Consider the following 19,080-nt stretch of genomic DNA (forward strand, 5'->3'; position numbering starts at 1 on the left):
CATGCTGCATTTTCTGCCCACAGATGAAGTAATGGAACAAAAGGACATTTATTTAAGTCTATGCTTTCCCTTTCATTTGTTAGACTCCAAAACCAACTCATTTGATGCTTTGAAAACCAAACGGCTGCTGTATGGCGTTTTAATTCAATTGTCAATTACTCCAATCTCTGTCATGCTGTTGCGCTGTTCTTTTGATTGGTTCGCCATGGTATGTACATAGACGACAGCATGCATTAATTCACAGTCAAATGCACAGGCCATGCACAAGCCCAGCCACACAAATGCCTCTCCCACAAGGAGTCAGCCCGACAATGGCCATTTGTTAGCCAGATCAAACAAAGGACGCGGAGACGAGACCTCTAGGCTTTTCTGTTATTGTACAGTAATAGGGTGCTTCGATGGGACAGAGAGACTAACGCTGTGTGCTTAAGTCCAGCAAATCAACAGACAAATGGCAAGCTGGATCTTCTGATGACAGATGAACTGATGAGGAAATAAAAGAGGCAAGTCGCTGTAGAGAAGCCATTAAAAAGTGGTTGAGGGAATAAAAACGAAAGACGAAGTCTGCTTGGAGGTTGAAGAGGTATAAAAGACAGAAGGAACAGAGCACGTGTAGGCGGATTGCTCGCATAGGTACCACAAAGCGGGGACATGGGGAATGGAACGAGGGATTGCTTCTGGTAGGAAGGAGGGACAGTGAGGGGTCAAGGGAGGTCATGAGGGCCTGATTCCATGGGGGGCGGGGGGGGGGGGGCAAGCTGAGAAATTGCTACGTGTTGAAACTTACTGAGCCTCTCTGTGTTACAGGGCTGGGAGGGCACAATAGTGCTGAGACCTTGATATATTGGTAGTGGTCTAATTACTGACAGAAAAAAAAGCTGTGTTTAGAAATTGTATATGGAGGCCAAGCTTATGGGTAACAAACTAACAAAGAAAAACAAAAATTGCTACAGATTTGTTTATTGGAAAGGGCCATTTTGCTCACCTAGCAGAGCAAGATTTCCTTCAACTTGTTTGGTATCTTTTTAAACAGGCATTTCATTTCAGCACTTTTTAAGAACAGATCAAAAGCATTTTTGCAGCAGCATGTGGTTAACAGTTTTAGGAAAATGTTATTACAACAAACACTGAAATACTGTGTCAGCTCGAGCATTGTATTAAACTCTGGGGATCTTAGTGGTTTCCAGCCATAGTTCTAAAGTCACTTGGTTTCCTCAGCAATGCAACACATCACTGCCTGTCTAAGGAAACCACAACCAACCATGAGTATTCAAGATCTCGCCAACCTACACGTCACAATGAGACAGGCTCTATTTCATGGCTTTTTTTTTTCTAGAAAGGAAGGTATTAACAACCTACAATCATTTTAAGAAACTAAATATGCCCACAATTGTTCAGTTGTCCTACACGGATAAGACAATAGGCCTCATTCCTTCGGTTGGCGTTGCCAGGAAGGGTTCATTTGAATCGCTCATCTCCTCTTTCACTGTCAGACACAGCCGGGAAGCACGACTCCCATGGCACTACATGTTGACAGATGAAAAATGCAGTTTTAATCAAGCAAAGCGAGGAAAAGAAAGAATGAGAGCAGCTGGAGGTGCACTGTATACCCAATGGAGAGCAACCATCTTCCCCGTCAGAATTTCTCCTCTTCCTGTCCTCTGAGGCCTCCTACAAGCTTATGGAACCATGTTTCTGCCTGTGCTCTGCTTTTTGTGACTGGGGCCTGTGTTGGCCAACTGGGAATGCAAGATCTCATCTCCACAGAGAACAAGTCCAAACTTTGTTTAGTCTAGATTTAGAATGAAGTTCTGCCGCAGAAAAACCCAGCAACTGATCTGGACCACTCAAGTGAAGTGCTCCTGTCGCAGAAACCCCTAGCAACTGATCTGGAGAAGGAACATTGACCAAAGCCTTGGGAACCAAGCTATCGTAATGATGGATGTATCTCCAGACACTGCCGAAACCCGGGGCTGGAAATGTTTCTATTCGCCGCCAGGGGGGAAATTCAGAGAGTTCAGGACCGGAACATTGAGTGACTGCTTCCGCTGGGGCGAGATCCCGATTGCACACTGCTCTGCAACAACAATGCGCTTCGCCACATTTGTCAGGGCGTGTCCACTCTGAATTCGCACATCGTCCTCTTAGAGCGCCAATGCTGCAGCGTTAACCCTTACGCTAAGCCCCTCGACAACGTGTCACCCAGCCTCATACAACTCTGGCTTCCTCCCACATTCTCAGGAGTCTCCAGGCCAACCAAAACAGCAGATGACCACAAGGTGGGGGAGAGTGCAGAGGGAGGGGTTGCCGGCTATGCTGGCTACACGCCTGGTATCGTAAAGGCATAGACGGCTCATGGACGGAAATGGGTCGGTCGAATTAAGACGGGACTGCTCAGATGGCGTGAGGACACCGGTCCCAGATAGGAGGGAAAAAAAGGTACAGGCCCCTCTGTCTCCATGGTATCCATCTCCTGCACACAGGAATAAATCAAGCCAGCCGACTGTCAGACTGGCTCGTGATTGGTTGCTGGGCAATTCATTGAGCCTGGGTGTGTCAAGTATTCAACCAAAACCAAAACAAAAAACAGGAAAATGCAAACCTATTGGACTGCGGAAGCTCTTCCGGGTAGTTGCAAAATGTTTCCACCCGACTGAACGTGACCCAGAAGTGGCATGCAAGCCCAAAGTAAACAGCGGTCACCTAAAGGTACCAACACATCTGCGGACCTGGTCGACAACATGGCAACACTGTGGTAACACCTAGCCATTTCACAGTCCCCTTGCGTTTGGCCAGTAGCCAATCACCTGTTCCGAGGCTTCCATTCAATCTCGCTTGGCCTTGTCGTGACCCCTGTTCTTGACATGCACAATGATTTCCATCAAGTCCAATTTATTTACCCCTTTAGGGCAATGAGCGTTCATTATTTACTAAGGGAAACTCATTTCCCAGCCAAGGTGTAACTATGGCAACACACTGTAGGCCATCCTTTCGTCTCGTTTTATTTTCTAGAGGGCCATCTGGCAGTTTATTGCAGGTGGTGAAATGGAACTGTAATATTATGTTATGCCTGTTACCTAGTCCCCAAACTCAGGGAGGCAGGAACCGGGCCCAGCATGGAGACACACGGCCTGGCTGCCACTGCTCCTGGCATCAGAGAAGCAGCATGCACGCATGCGCTCCTGCTTGGTGTCATTACACAAATCCAAAAAGATCACACACACTGTTCGTCTGCCACGTTCCTGACCACTGAGGGAGGGGGGAAAGCCTTGGAGAGCAAGGCGACGGTAACACACCGGATCTCTATGACAAGACCCACTTCAGAGTTACGGAAAGAATCCAGTGGCAGTGAAGTGGATTTTCAATCGCATGGCATGGCGCCATACAACATGCCATCTATGGCCAGATGCATCATGGTCTGACATAAAAGCATGCGGACCATGTCCAGTACAGAGACTGTTCCACAGCCCCCTCACCAATTCCACCATGAGGGACAACGGCACATTCCCTCAAGAAAACTCCAAGCCAGAAATCTAGAACTTCCACATTCTTCTAAGGACGAGAACACCTGACAATGACAAGTATTAATACGACGCACTTGACTGTAAAATGCAGAGTGCTGAATCGGCCAAAATACAGCCCGACATGTTTTAATGGCTCAGCTGAAAGAGACAACCAGTACTTTTCCATAGTCTAACAGACGGTTGTAAGGAGTAGTCCGTGTACTGGGAACTCTGGGCATTGAAACAACCGTGAGTCTGTCAACCACCTCCTAATCAGATAGAAATGGAACATTAGGGAGGAAGCGGACGAGACGTTCAATCAAATTATGGCTGAGAGCTTGACGGAGGGCAACTGTACATCCGGAGCGGGACGCCATAGTAGGAGTCTCTCCGTCTGACTGGGAAACACAGGTCCGATTAGACATTTTTTACATTGAAAAGAAACTCTTATTCAGAGCGACTTAGTGTGTACATACATGTGTCTATGGGAGTTGTTCACCCGTCCAGCTCCTCCATCGGTGCGATTTTAACAATATAAACAGCTGCAACAGTCAAGACACAGCCGTAGTGTGTCCGGCATTGGTGCTCCCAGGCCCACAGAAACCCAGTCAATAACCCCTGCCCTGGGAATTAAGGGGGGCTTAACTGGGGCTGGAGTGCCCTGTATGGCCGACAAAGACGTGTGTGATTCAGACCAGTGTCATCCAGGAAGACCGCAGCGGCGAAACAGAAGAGCTCTCTGTCTTTATTTCGGACAGTCATTCAGGCTGCAGGAGACGAATAGTGACCGAAACTTGACAACCGACAACCATCCACAAGGGCCACTTTGAGTCTCTTTTAGCTCCAAGAACAACAAGCAGCCCTCTGATTTGGTGAGTCAGGCATTTGGCGCAAAACATCTCCTAGGACTGTGATTGCACTTTGTGTTGTGTCTGAAGGGAGAGGTTATTTTAATACTGTGAAGAGGGCTAAGGTTTTTACCCCTTTTGAGGTAATTCAAACTCACATCTGCGTTGACTAGGGATGCAGCGATTAACCTCTTTCACTATTAACCACGACTTAAAACATCATGGTTTTGTAACCGTAAAGTTTCAGCTGCACCGAGTGTTTCTGTTCTCACTCTCAAAATAGGGACATTACGGTACACCATTTTTCTATCAACAATGGTTGCACAGTGAGGAAAATTAAACAAAAATGATAGGCGCAACCTGCAGACGGAAACAAAAATGAAGTTACACAAGCTTAAAATGCCGTGCGGCACACTGCCACAAGAGCAACAAAACAATGGCAGAGGGACCAACCATTGGTGCTCTGTATCTACCGAAAAAACGCCTGAGGTTGTCAGTGTGGAAGCATTTTGGATACGTAAAGAATAATCATGGGGATTTTCAAGATGACAGAAATCCTATATGTCAAACCTGCAGAAAAAAGTTGTGGCTAAAGGGTGGAACACCTAAAATTTGATTCAACATCTTCGAGGTCACCGTCCATATTTAAGTAAAGGTAGCCTAATGCAAGTAATAAGTGAGTTAATAATGAATACTTTAGTGGCTAGTTACTTAGTGAAACTTTGAGCTGGTTGGGAAATAGAAAAAAGTGTAACTTAGTCAACAAAGTAGCAGTGAGTTGGGCTTTCCTTTCAGCACAACGTAAACCAAGGGCAGTAAAAGGAGCATTAAACCGTTTAATTTTAAACTGCTTAATAATTTTACTCAAACTAAAATGGCATGTAATCCCCTCAATGGCTTCAGTGTGACCGTTAACATATTGTTGCTTCCTCCCATTTGTGTTGAGTAAACGCTAGGTATGGTAGGTTAGGGTTACACTTTAGAAGTCAATCAAATTGTTATAAATCAACTAGTCCAATTGAAGTTCATCTTATCATAGATTATTAATTGTTCTTATTCACTTTTAGCTAAAGACAACCTTGAGTACTGCTGCAGATCAACCCACTGTGGCAGAATCCTTGGCGATGTGTAGAAGAAAATATATAGGCTTGTTGATCAAAAGAGCCCTGCAGCCTTTGACTCCATTTGACCATTTGTTTTGAAACATCCTTTTGCCAAGGATGTTTACAGAGGTAGCTAATATTTAATTCCAAATAGATAGAATGTTTATTTATTTATATTTTTACTGTATTATTTGGTAACTATGATTTATTTTTCGAAAGGCAGCCACTGTTAAAAACAAAAGCCATCAAAGAAATTGTACCATATAAACCTCTAATTAAAGAATGCTCATGTGATTTTATACCTACATAGTGTTTCGAAATAAAGCATAATCGTGAAACCATGATTATTCCTCAGACTATAATAGTACCATCTTAATCTATTGCATCACTAGTGTTGACTGCGTCACATTTCACCAGACCGTGTATCACTTTGCATGCCTGGCAGTGGTGCGATCGCGGGATAGGCTGCCTTACCTGGTTGTCTTGGAAACAGCAGTCCTATCAGGTTTGGCTGCAGCAGTGGTTGCAGGTTTTGGAGCTAGGGGAGGGTAACAGAAAGAGACTGCATGTAACTATGGATTCTGAAAGGTGGGTGGGGGTGGGGGGGTTAAGTGGAGCGATAGTTCAAGACTTCCATTGCTTTTCCAGCAATGCACAGGCATTTGTCTGAACTCAAAATGCAACACTACTAATTTAAACTACTGATTTACAAAAATATACCCCTGATTTGAACAGCTTTGTGATTTCAGCCCAGTGATTCTGGAGTTAATCGGACAGGCCTCTCAGAAGAACATACACAATTTAGACGGATGGCCCACGCCAGGTGATCCTCACCTGTAGTTTTTGGTCGGGCCCCGGCCCCGTTGCTGGGGCCTGCTGGGGGAGGTCTCTTGGTTGGAGCTCCCGTCACAGCAGTCCTGGTTGTATTGGTGGTGTTGTTAAGCTTGGCTGCACCGGCAGGCTTCCTGTCAGCCACCTTAGTCTGGGTCCTGACGGTGGAAGCCACTCCGACTGGCCTCTTGGCCGCTGCCGTGGACGCCGTGGCTCCGGCTTTCTTTTTGTCCAGCGGTGCTTTCTTGGCCAAGTCGCTGGCTAAGGGCTTTACTCCGTTGGCCGCGCGGCTCGGGGCAGTGCCCGGACGCAAGGTGCCGGGCCCTGATGCCAGACCCGTCGTATTCTTGGTGATGGCTGTGCCCGGCCGCGGTTTAGCCACGCCCGTGGTCTTCGCCTTGGGGTCAGCGGTTGCCTTGCCGCTGGCCCCGTTGATCTGCCTGGAAGCTGCTGGGGGTGCTGTGGAATTTTGGGGCGGTGCCCTGGAAGGATCTGCATGCGGGGGGGGCTCGTCTGAGGCCATCCCCTGGGCCAAGGGCTCGGCTCCTAATTCTTCGGAGGGCTCGGCGGTCGCCATGGCAACCCCATCCGATTTCATCCCCTTGCGGTCCTGGCGGCGGTCTCTCTCTCGCTGGATCCAGCGGCCCACACACTCGCTGAGCCCCGGAGTGGAACAGACTTCCTGGCTCCAACTTTAACGATCTGGATGGGGGAAAGATAAGAGCCATAGGTCATTGTGACATTGCAATGTTTTACTTTGTAAAAACTTCAAATATCCTCAACCTATGTGATGAAGTAGCATAAACATTCAAGGGAAACTCTCCCTCCAGACGAACTTAAAATGCTTATAAACAGGAACAGTAGGGTTTGTGATGGCTTGTTTCTGAAGTGCACAAACTTTGCTTTGACGCCAATAAACTTGGAGATCACAGAGACCTGTGACCAAAACTGTTACTATAAAGTGAAGTGCAATAACTTGCATTACAAAACCAAAATGGCCTCTAGGATCTGAAAAGCAAATGTGCTAAAAATGAACACACACAGACCCAGAATGTTCCTTTATGTAAGTCAGGGGGAGAATACAAGAGAGTGTTGTGGCCGACATTGCTGAAGGACCAGCAAGCCTCCTCAATCATCTGACATGACAGCTTAATGATGAAGAGACGGGACCATCTGGAGAACCAGGTCACGTAGCCCAATTGCTAGTGATTCGGCTGCGCGGCGCAGCGAGGCCAGATGCAGAGCCACGGCGACAGCCAGCGAATACTGAGACTAGACATGCTAGCACAGGGAGGACTAAAATGACAACACAGAAAACTGTGACACCAACACTAACCCAGGACCAACAGTTGGTTCTCAAACTGTAAACGGTTTGATCAAAACTTCCATTAAAACCACTTTCCATACAGAGGCCTTGAGGAGGCAGAGCAGATACGGAGGCCTTGAGGAGGCAGAGCAGATACGGAGGCCTTGAGGAGGCAGAGCAGATACGGAGGCCTTGAGGAGGCAGAGCAGATACGGAGGCCTTGAGGAGGCAGAGCAGATACGGAGGCCTTGAGGAGGCAGAGCAGATACGGAGGCCTTGAGGAGGCAGAGCAGATACGGAGGCCTTGAGGAGGCAGAGCAGATACGGAGGCCTTGAGGAGGCAGAGCAGATACGGAGGCCTTGAGGAGGCAGAGCAGATACGAAGGCCTTGAGGAGGCAGAGCAGAAACTCAACTCCCCTGGGGCTCTGTTCAGTTACTTATTAACCCTGAGTCGCTGACATTTATTGATAGCTAAACATGTTGTCCACTGATTTCTATGCAAACCTTGGTTTGTTGCATTCGGTCATAACAACAGTTTTCCATAATGAGCACAACACAAACCCTAACAAACATACAAACATGTGCTGACCCGATGGAACTAGTTGGACCGGTACTGGAGAGAATAGACAACAGCACTGATACCGACACCAATTTCCACCAACTAAACACAACAACCCCCCTCTTAAATCTTTCTTCCTCCAAAACAACGGTCTGACCCGTCTTTCACCCAGAGAGGACAGAAAATGCCTGGTGTGCAGTCCCCCTCTCTCTTCCTTATGGCTTGGACTTCAGGCAGACATGCTGTTCACCTTCTCCGCCCCTTACAAATCCCCAGGACCAACACTGACCGACCGACCAAGACACATGTACAAACTGACCAACCAAAACAAACCCACAGGCCGACAGGGGCGGACATTCTGTACTTATCACTCTCTAGCCTAACCTTAACCCATGCAGCTAGGACGCCTGCAAAGGTAGCAGAGCGGGTGAGTGAGCGTGCCCAAACGAGCATTTACCTAGTTGACTTTCTGGCCCAGAGAGCAGACGCAAATACAGAGTGGCTTTGAGCAGACGCCTGTGAAGAAAGCTTGCCATGGTATTCCTGGGCTGTAGATATCTTTAGATATGATCAAGTTGGGGGGTGCAGAGGTAACAATTTTATGGCTTAATCATCTTTGTAGGTACCGCCCGTGTATGAAAGCGATAGTTTCGTCAATGAATTGGTACGCTGAGCACTTTCGGCTAAATCGTTAAATATTCATCAAATTTAGGGAGAATTTCCCGTCTCGGGTCAACTGTTTTGGAATCTCTTTCCAAAAACAGCAGGATAAAAGAGGGATATTTTAGCTGTTGGCAGATCTCTGGTCAGCTAATGCCAGGGGCTTACCAAAGTGCAGCCAGATTCACATTCCCTACTGCCAGCCCGAACGACTGCTGGGAAAGGGGCGCGCAATGGCATCATGCCAACCACAACCAGCCACTGGGGACGGCATGGTACTGGAACTGATAGTAAAACCCTACACCTATATCATTAGGCATATTAGGGCTTTGTTCAGCTGCAATAAGACAATTTGGAAGAGTTACACCTACGCTTCTAAGCAGCCGTTAGTTGAGGATTACCATATCAAAATAATGAAACGGTAAATCAGTCTTAATTTTTTTTTGTAAATCAGTAAAACCCACATATGGCACAAATCTGAGGAATGCTGGTGAGACCAAATACAAAGTCACAATTGGGATGACCGAAAAAGAGAACGCCCAAAAGCAAGAGGAGAATAGATTGCCTGGTCGATGCACGTGAAAAGCTTCATGCGTTTCGACCGAACACAAAAGGGCCATTGTTCCTCCAAGCCTTCCCCGATTTGCATAACAAATCCCAGTTAAAAAAAGGACCAACACCATATTTGGGGCGCAGCATGCCTCTGTTCCAGCTAGCGCTGTGGCTAATATCACAATTAGCTCAATACCCCTGGCAACAATTACAGTGTGTTGGAAGTATGCAAATTCATAAGCTGGTTAGAAGCAGCTCTCCAGCTGCAGTCTGACTCAGTGGGAGTGTCAACACGGCCCTGACTGATGGGAGGGGCCGTCTAGACTGGAGAAACGCGGCGCACCCTTCTGTCTGTACAGTGGGCGTGTTTGCGCTGCATGACCTCTTACAACCGCCCCCCTCTCCTTTGATTCTCCTCCCTTCTAAATATTTAATTAGATATAATATTATCCCCCGGGCAGTTTAATAACAGATGTTTGCTGTTATTGAACATAGCAGACGTAAATGTCTGGGCTCGGGGGGGGGGGGTGGGGGTGGTGGAGATTCTGTGTCCCTGAAAACTAGATGTTGCCGCTGCAGAGGCCAGCAGTAATCATACAGAGTGGTTCGCGCATCTCGTCAGACATTAGTGGCGCCCAGCAAAAATGGGTCACTTTTAATACCCCCTTCAGTACTAACAGCGGAGGATTTGGCTGCGCCGGAGAGTGGGTCGGAACTGCAGGGAGTTGGGAGCGATGTCAGATTAGTGTCATGACACAGTTTAAACCACGCATAGGAAATGGCGTACAGGCTCAAAACAGGGAGTGTGTGTTATGATGATATCAGGCTTTTTCAAGGCCATGGTGGTGGTGTGTGTGTGAAAGAAAGTGAGAGAAAGTTCAGGGGCTGGTCTGACATCCTACATTCTTCTGATTCCAGGGCGTACTTGCGTCATCTTGAACTTGAAATCCTGCGGTCAACAGACCCCGCCCCCCTCCAGACCACACCTCCAGGGAACAGCCTTCAACCTTGCTTGACCACCCCCCCCACGTCTGACAGACACACTAATAGAAACGTTAAACAGTGTGGGTTAGCTAGACAACAACAGGCCTGGAAAGTAGATTGCAGTGTAAGCGAGGCTGCTCAGACTTGTGGGCGTTCAACAGACAGGCCCCAGTGGCCTTTGGCTGTATATTAACAGGCTGTCTGGGTGAGGATATGTGGAGGACTCAGAGGCCCTGGTCTTAAGAATCCCAGATTGCCTTGACACTGCACAATCTGTGTGTATTGAGGTCAGAGGGGTATGCTGATAGAAAGGGAGCTGGGACAGAAAGAGGAGGAACTAAGGAGGTACGTCGTTCTAAAGGGGAGGGGTTATGCACGGGAAGGAAGGGGTTTTCCGACATTCTGGAGATTCATCTTGGACCGGTGCCCCTTTAGACAGGATGTCACATGGACAATTCACCAGCCAAATTCAACAACTGTTCACAACAAGCTACAACCATCCAGGTTGACTGAAGTATACGTAATAAGGAAACTAATCAGTACCTTGGAGTTTCAGTCCATTTTATGACTCAAGTGTAGTTTTGCCGACGCTCTTATCCAACTGCAATTGGGGTTTAGTACCTTGCTCAAGTGACATATTAGGCACCTTTGTGGCTCCAAAGTAACCTATAGCCCAAAACATGTATTGAAGCCAGCACCCAGGCCTATCATTTACCAACAAACTGAACGGCACTGCAAGACCCAGCCTCCTAAATACTTTCTAACCATAGAGGGGAAAATAGTTGAGCAGAGTAAGCCAGAACAACTGTCCCATCCAGACTGCTGCATAGCATCCAAAAAGAGAGCCAATATTCAGTGCGAGTGGGGGAAGCTAAATTAACTGTTAGGAGAGGGGACCAGTTGAGGATATGGTGTGTCTTGCTCCATCTGCCCATACAAGGCAGTATTTCAGTGCTCTGCTTCTGCATCAACACAGTGTTTAATGTCCACAGAGATGTCCTGATGAAAAAACACCACCCACACCCGTTTGGGTACATATTTAGTAGCCTGCATTATTTTGCGACAAGCACAGCTTGAGATTAAGCTAGTATCCTTCAAAGGCTTGACGGCGGGTCATGGGTTGTGTATGACTGCTAAAACACAGGGGAGGGGGGGGGCAGGAAATCAGCAAGCCTCCACACTGAACAAAAAAAACAGCTAGCTCCTCAGAATTCCTCTTTTAGGAACATAGTGAGGGAGAAGGGAGTGGCGATAGCATTCTTTCTCACAGACCCTGCTGACAAAATAAACAGGCCACAGTGGACCACACACCCCCCACCCCCACCTGTGAAGCAATGAACCGCTTTGCACGGTCCTGTGGGTCACGTAGGGGGGGGTCCCGTGGAAGTACGCAGACCGCTCGCTGACCTTGGCCAGGAGTCACAGGCACTTTGGACTGGAATTACTCAGAGGAAATAGGAGCTCTGACTGACCTGGAGGAGCCATCGCAACACGGTAACTAAAGTGCCCATCTGTTGTCCACTGAATAGTACGCTCTCGTTTCATGCAGACCAGAATGTAGGGCACGGCGCTTTGAACACCAGGTTGTGGGTTACGAAACATTTAATATGTGCATATGTACAACACACAACTGTATGTCTTGTAGGTGTAAACTGAATTAAAGCATGGAATACTGACCACCACCCCCATCCAAAAATAAAACAGGATTCCCATCCCAAGATAGCCAATGTGGATGGCTTGGGAGTGCAATTCAATGGACTAACCTGGAAGTCCCTACAGAGCCAGCGGCCAACTCCCTACACCAGAAGTATTCAAATCCTGCCCTACGAGGGCCAGAGCCTGCTGGTTCTGTTCTGCCTCATCATTAATGGGACCCACCTGGTGTCTTATGACAGAATCAGTCCCTGATTAGAGGGTTGCAATGAAAACATTTAGTGGAACTGGCTTTGAGGGCCAGATTTGAATAGCCCTGCCCTACACTGTCCCACCCCAAACTGCCAGTTGGTTGGGAGACTTCTGGAAGCCCCGCCCTTTGGGGAACTGGTGCAAGACAGCTTGTTAATATAAGACAGACTTATGCTAATCCCATATGATCTGCCTGTACGGTCTCCCTTCCTGGACGACTTGTTAAAGGGGCAGACCAAAGACTAAAAGGCAAACCCTTATTTCAAAGGGAACGGGCACAGGACATAAAGCTTCTGGCAACCAGGGTAAAGCACAGGCATGAAAGCTTGTACAACGGCTCACTGGTTCATATCAGAGGTGTAACTCCGGTCTCTGAGGACCGCGCTGACAGCATTCTTAAGTTCTAATCCGACTCCAGGGCAATAAACCCCTAACGATGTCAAACAAAAGATCATTGGCTGATTGCTTGGCTAGGGTATGTTTAGCCTGCATTGGAACGTGCTGCCAATCTCCAGGACAAGAGCGGCCATTCACTGAGTGTTAAAGATGTGCACTAAGCATAGGCTTAGCCATGCTAACCGATTTATTAGCCAGAAAGCGCATGTTAGGCATGCTGATAATGCTAATTAATTCCATCGGGGGGAGGGGGGGGGGTTGAGCATGTGCTAAGTGACGTTAAAGCGCTCAATAACGGGATGAAGAGTAGCAGGTGCGAAGTGGTACCACAGGCTAAATGGAGAGTGGCCGCCAGAGAATGGACGGATGGACTTAACAGGCAGGCCAGACCGGGGACAAGCCACACTGCTGGCGGTCAGCGCAATCTGCCGGAGCTGGCGCCTGTTCAAATGAGCTCCGGACCCAGTCCGATCTGGGGTCTCATCTGGCCACGGCACGAATGGGGGCCGGGCGCTCCCTGCAAGGGTGAGAGACTGTACAGGGGAGGTGTGGGTTGGTCGGTCGCCCCTGACTGGGTAATTTGAGGATTAAGAGGGTAGCGGACAGGTCCCATTGTCTGCCCCTGTACCCACACAGTCCCCTTTGGCCTGGGGCATGTGGGGGGGTGGAGATTAGCCCAGTCTGTGGGCAGGGGAACAGGGACCGCAGCTGGCTTGTCTTCACCCGAAACACCATAGAGAATGGGGGTTGCGAAGGATTGCTGAACGACATGGGGACGGAGCCGTGACAAACCACGCCAGGCTGTGGGAGAATGGGTTTGGCTGACAGCGTCGCGATGGCCGCTCCGCCCTGCCGATCGGGTGGGTAAGTCAATACCGGGGAGTGGCTGTGCTCCGAGCTGCAGCCGCCTCTGGGCCAGATACGTTACCAGGGCTTTGAGCAGCCAGGGGGAGCCCAAGCCAGATGGACACAGACTATTTCGCCTCACTGGCACTCCCTCTGGGTTGGACACTGAGCACACAGCTGTGGGTTATTTGTAGGCCGAGAGCCAAACCAGAGGATAACAGGAAATGCGTAAGCAGCAACACAAACACACACACTGTGAAACCCTGGCGTCAATGACCAAGGACCAAGTCGTACTAGTCCAAAAGCACACCACTCAACATGAACCAGACAGGGCCTCGGCCGCCTGGGAGGAATACAGCTTGAGTACATTTGGCTGAACCTCGTAGGGAAAATACAGAAGAGGTCTGGATTTATAGTTGGGCTGGCATCTTGAATTCAAACCAGAAACCACAGGAGATGACCAAACCAGATCCCTGAATGTGCTGAATAACTCGATCGCTAATAACAGCCCAGAGCCCATTGCTCACATCGAATTTCACACATTTCACAAGGCATGCAGCCACTGAGTGGCTGAAAGCATTGTGTGTCTCCACGGCTAATAACGGACGGGAGAAGGCAGAAGAACGCCACGGTGCAGACCACCACGGCCAAGGGAGACTCAGCGTCCCGTAGCCAAACCCTGCCAGACCGGACACCATCTTCGTCCCAAATGGTTCCCTATTCCCTCATCCAATGCACTACTTCAGCACTGTGTCAGACGTGCACTGGACAGGGGATAGTGCGCCAGTCGGAAACCATGCAGCCTTTTAGGTTACAGCAGATGTGTGCCGAGTAGTCCAGAAAAGAGATTCTGCCGTTGACGATATGGCAGACGCCAGCTAGGCTTGGCCGGGGTGGGCTGACTTAACGCATCATCTGCTTTCTATGCAAGAAAATGGATTTGAACCCAGTGACCTTGACCTCCGTTGCGTAATAATCGGAGCAGCTGTTGCAGTAATGCTTTCACATGGACTCCGCCCCCCCGACGGTAAATACTACAAACGGGGGGGGGGGGGGGCTCGTGCAACCACGGAAGTAGCCATTTGCTACACGCCTCATGTTACAGCAACAGGCATTTTCAAATAACAAATGTAGCATTCTAGGAGGATTTTATAGAAAGCCATTTAAGTCAGAGAGCATTCATGGACTGCCTCAGCTTTTCGGGACCCAACATTTTTTGGCTATTGTTTTTAAGAGGGTTGGTTGAAGGCTTCCAGAGGAATAGCTGGTGTCTCGCAGTCATGGCATAGGGGTCAAATAACCCACTGTGTTAGGGTCGTGTCCAATTCAAGCAAAGGGTCTGGTCACGCTCATGGAAAACAACACCACCGAACACCTGCGTTTGTGAGTCCTACCTAAAATAGACAAATTTAGCTGTCCAATAAACATGTCTGCGAGAGGAAAACCTTCCTGTCCACTGAAGCGGAGCCATGACATTCCAAAAAGACGGCAATCATGTTACGCGATTCTGCTAAAGCAGGAAAGTTAGTGTAACGAGATTCTTGTAAAATGAGAATTGTTGATGCAAGACTACGGTCCCCCCATCAGACTTCGCTCTAGGCTACAGTCAGGGTCAGGAATACAGAGCCTAAATACACACTAAACAGCAACCTCTCAGATGTCTGAAAACAGAACTGGCACTCACTCTCAAATAGAACTTTCAGAGGAATCAGTCCTAGTCTTTTCAAACCCCTAGGGTATAGTTATACACAGAGATGTTATGTTTGCACATCGGCCCACTGACGTTATATCACAATAAGATTAGACAAGATTAAAATATTTTGGCTCTACTCGGCTGTGCCCAAACGTGGGTATTTTCCTTTCACATCTTAATCTCTAATTTATACATACCAGCGCCCAAGTTTGACAATAACATTGTGTAGTGAGGTCCTCTGCCGCTCCCAGTGCGACACGCATGGGGGGGGACAGGGAGCTGGCAGAGGACTGTGTGACGGGACAGGGGACGGGACGCTGTCTAAACAGAGTGAAGCGGTCAGGGGTCCTGGGATGAAGAGAGAGTGATAAACGTTGTCACTCACAGCGGCAGCTGAGAGGTCATAGGGGAAGACACGGCCCAACTCCAGGTGGGGGCAGAGGGTGTTAATGTCACACCCCTGCCGCATCACAGCCTCTCAGTCAATTTGACACAGTGACGAAAACAACAACAACCAAAAAATAATAAAAAAACACACGCACCACAAATACCACAGAACCACACAAGAACACACAACAGATGTTTTTGAAAGCAATGCGGTCTGAGTGAGTTTTTCCTGAATGCCAAACATTGGAATGTTCACCAACTGGTTATAGTGGTTAGATATCTGATGGAGAATAAATGCCTGGACAGAATTGTGGGGACAGAGCTAATTAGTGACATTGAGGTGGGGCTGGTGCAACAGTACTGGTTTGCACGTGGAAAGCCTGTGGTCCTTAAGCGTAACATACTCATACATTTTATGTCATCAGGATTAGGAACCAAAAGCCATGAAAGTGTATTACTGATCTGTAGACATAGCAGCCTGGTGCGTCAGAACAAAGTTCTCTACCCTCTCTGCGTTCCTATGTTGTCAGTTGTAACATCAGTGTACGGGTATGATTATGTAAACAGAACGATTTGAATCTTGCCGAGCAGTATAATCCAGCAGACATCTCCAGACCTGGGGGAGCAAGAGCCTCCAGACTGACGCTCCCGTTAACACTTCAGACATGCAGGTTACGCATAGCAAAGCTGCCAATTATCCACACATCAGACCTGCAGCTGTATCTAAGGTGGTATTGATGTGCGTTTCAACAGCGTAATTAACAAATAGATTGTCAACATCGATTGGAGAACCTCATGGGGGTTAGGCCTACCATGCATTGTCAATGCGGCTATCGATTATGGGCTAGCGCACCACCTGCTCTCATTACATAACGCAGTTCCATAGAGGAACTTACTGGTGATACAGATTCCGTTTAGCTGAGACCAGGACACAATAATGAACCGTAAATTAACCCCGGGTTTGCAGTAGCCATTTCTGGCCCTCGAGTTTACAATAGTGTCTGCCCTGGCTATAGCCTAAACCGGTCGATAACGGGGGAAAGTTTGGTACCCAGGCAAGTCAATAAATTAAAATCGATTAAATTAACATGTAGACATGAGCACAATAATGCCCAGTCACCGCATGCGCGTCGGTGAGGTTGTTTCTGGGACAACAAATCACGAAAATAATGTTGAAACCCCCGCCCAACCACCCAGTTGTGTAGGCATCGCATCAAAAACGGTTTGAAAGCGAAGTCTTTTCAACCACACGAGTAGTAACGTCTAATAAATAGGCAAGCCGACTTGTCACTTCCCGCGTCAGCAAAAAAACCCAATTAAACATGATTTAGAAAAATAATATAGATGACCGCTACCCCGAAACAACAAGAATCACTGCTTCAAATTATTATTTTATAGCTATAAATTGGGTAGGTCGTGTTACAACGTATCAACTCACCGTCAGAATGTCGACGCACGCTTCTTAGCGTTTGGACAAATCCTTGCACCGACAGACTACGTAATCCTCTTCTAGTCTACTTCCTTGCTGGTCGGACAGATACGCACTAAATGTTTTCACCCAGCCGACTATTTGGAGGACAAACCGCACAGCTCCCTATACTGCCAGACCTCTCCGTTTCACAATGAAGTATCGGCCTTAATTTGGATTTTTCAAACGTCGTGCGTCCCTCCTCTCCAGTCACGTTCTGTGGACGCCAGACGCTATCTCGAGATGAGGACTCGAAAGAGGGGAGTTACCACATAGTCGCGCGGGGGTGAAATTGAAAGAAAAGCATGCCCCAAAAAATTTATTATTCCAGCTAGGAACCAATCAAGACCACGGGCCGATGTTTATTTAAAATAAGAATGATGTCATATGCAAATCCAACTGCCCTAACTTTTTCTTTACTCTGCCAGGAGGCCTCGTCCTAAATGTCCACCTCTATAGCCCGCTGTTGATGTTCCAAAATCCTGCTTCATGAATGGTTAATCTTGAAACTGCACAGTACACCTGTTCAAGACAAAACAGAAAACATTTATTGTACTTAATCGATTTTTTAATTTTTTATTTTGTTTAATATTTACAATTGGAATGCCATTGACAGCTCCGACATGAATGGAGAAGAGTCATATTTATTCAAATGAGAAAAGCATTATTTACTGTTCTTGAAAAGGTCTCATCGGTTATGAACATAAGGTCAACACGTTTTTAGAGCTAAAGCATATGTACAGTCTTAGCATCCTTGCTTCAGGGCACTGACTACACACAATGGGAGCATCCATTTTTGTATTTTACCCAGCAGAAGCTGGGAGGATATACAAAGACTATGAAATTGACAGAAAAAGAGTTGAAAGAGACTGAATGGGCCAAAGAAATGTGACTACCATGTCGTAACACAGCAAGAGAACAATGAGATGGAAAGATGGACAGCCTCAAAGAAGAGGCTTTGGGCAAAGAAAAGTCCCAAGTCACAGTGCCAAGAGAGGGACAGCGAGAGATGTAGATTGACATTCAATCTCTGTGTGTGTACTCCCTAATGTGTGTGAAAGCCAATGACTCAAAGCCTGTCTGTCTGACATCTCTGTCTGTCTCAGCTATTCACAGGGCTCTGGCAATTCTTATGTTTCCAGCTATGTTTCTTATCCTCATGGGGCCAGGACTGGGAGTCATTCACTGAAGCAATACAGTGTTTGTCTTCATCCATGATCCAAGACCCATGGATTATTGGGTCGTTAGCACCATTAAATCCAGTAACTTCCTGGTCATGACCTCCCCCACCTAGATGTAAAACATTCTACAATCAGGGTGTGGCTCAGTACTGGTCTCCTTGGGAACACCTCTGGCAACGGAACTGGGATTGATTGTTAAACGAAAGGGGGCTTTCTCTCATCTACCGGTTTATCCTGTGGGTCCACACTTTCAGGGTGTGATCTTGTTGTCCCCCATCTGCAGAAAACTGACCCCCGGCCATACCTCGCGTTTGCAACTCCAAGGGCTGCTGCGTATGCTGCCCGGGCACAAGAGCAAACAATCAAGTCAGCCCACACATACAGGAAGCCAGATATGAGGTTGTCACACACGGATCCCTCCGCACAAACACACAGCGGAGTCAAGGGTCAGCGTGGAGGAGATTAGTGTGGGCCGCATGTCACGAAAACAATAATGAGAGGGATCTCGACTCTAAATATTATGGATGCGCTGTGCGTCACCTACTCCACACCAGCAGCCTCTCTGTCATTACTGCCAAGTCATTTGAAGCCCGGGGAGGCTCAGACACCCGGCCTCATCTGACACGTTGGCACACAATATCAAACGACATATCGAATACTACAGATATAACAATGCCAAAAACACACACACACACACACACGATTGTGTATAGTCTATTAGCTCAAGTGTATTCTTTGTGTATTGACGGCGGTCTATAACAAGCTAAGGCAGACCTGGAGGTCATAACAGGTTTCTCAATAAGAATAGACCTATGAATAAAGGCTTGATGAAATCTGATAGAAACCCATCTCCACCA

General features: G+C 47.7%; 1 protein-coding gene across 7 annotated transcripts in view; it reads right to left on the bottom strand.

Moving 5' to 3' along the window:
• The window catches only part of si:ch211-214c7.4 (nascent polypeptide-associated complex subunit alpha, muscle-specific form), a 30,715-nt gene extending 13,410 nt beyond the window's left edge, over window positions 1–17,305 (bottom strand). For 6 of the 7 annotated variants that reach the window (XM_029122209.2, XM_029122210.2, XM_029122208.2 and 3 more), the window contains exons 1-3: window positions 17,013–17,305; window positions 6,289–6,987; window positions 5,929–5,992 (exon numbers count right to left, since the gene is read on the bottom strand). In XM_029122209.2, coding sequence (XP_028978042.2) covers window positions 5,929–5,992; window positions 6,289–6,883 — 659 coding nt within the window. In that variant the 5' untranslated portion in view covers window positions 6,884–6,987; window positions 17,013–17,305. The remainder of the gene's footprint in view (window positions 1–5,928; window positions 5,993–6,288; window positions 6,988–17,012) is intronic. The other variant, XM_029122211.2, reaches the window with a different exon arrangement.
• Between the last annotated feature and the right edge of the window lie 1,775 nt (window positions 17,306–19,080).

Source organism: Esox lucius, chromosome 9 (genome assembly GCF_011004845.1).
Source record: "Esox lucius isolate fEsoLuc1 chromosome 9, fEsoLuc1.pri, whole genome shotgun sequence".
Lineage (NCBI taxonomy): Eukaryota > Metazoa > Chordata > Actinopteri > Esociformes > Esocidae > Esox > Esox lucius.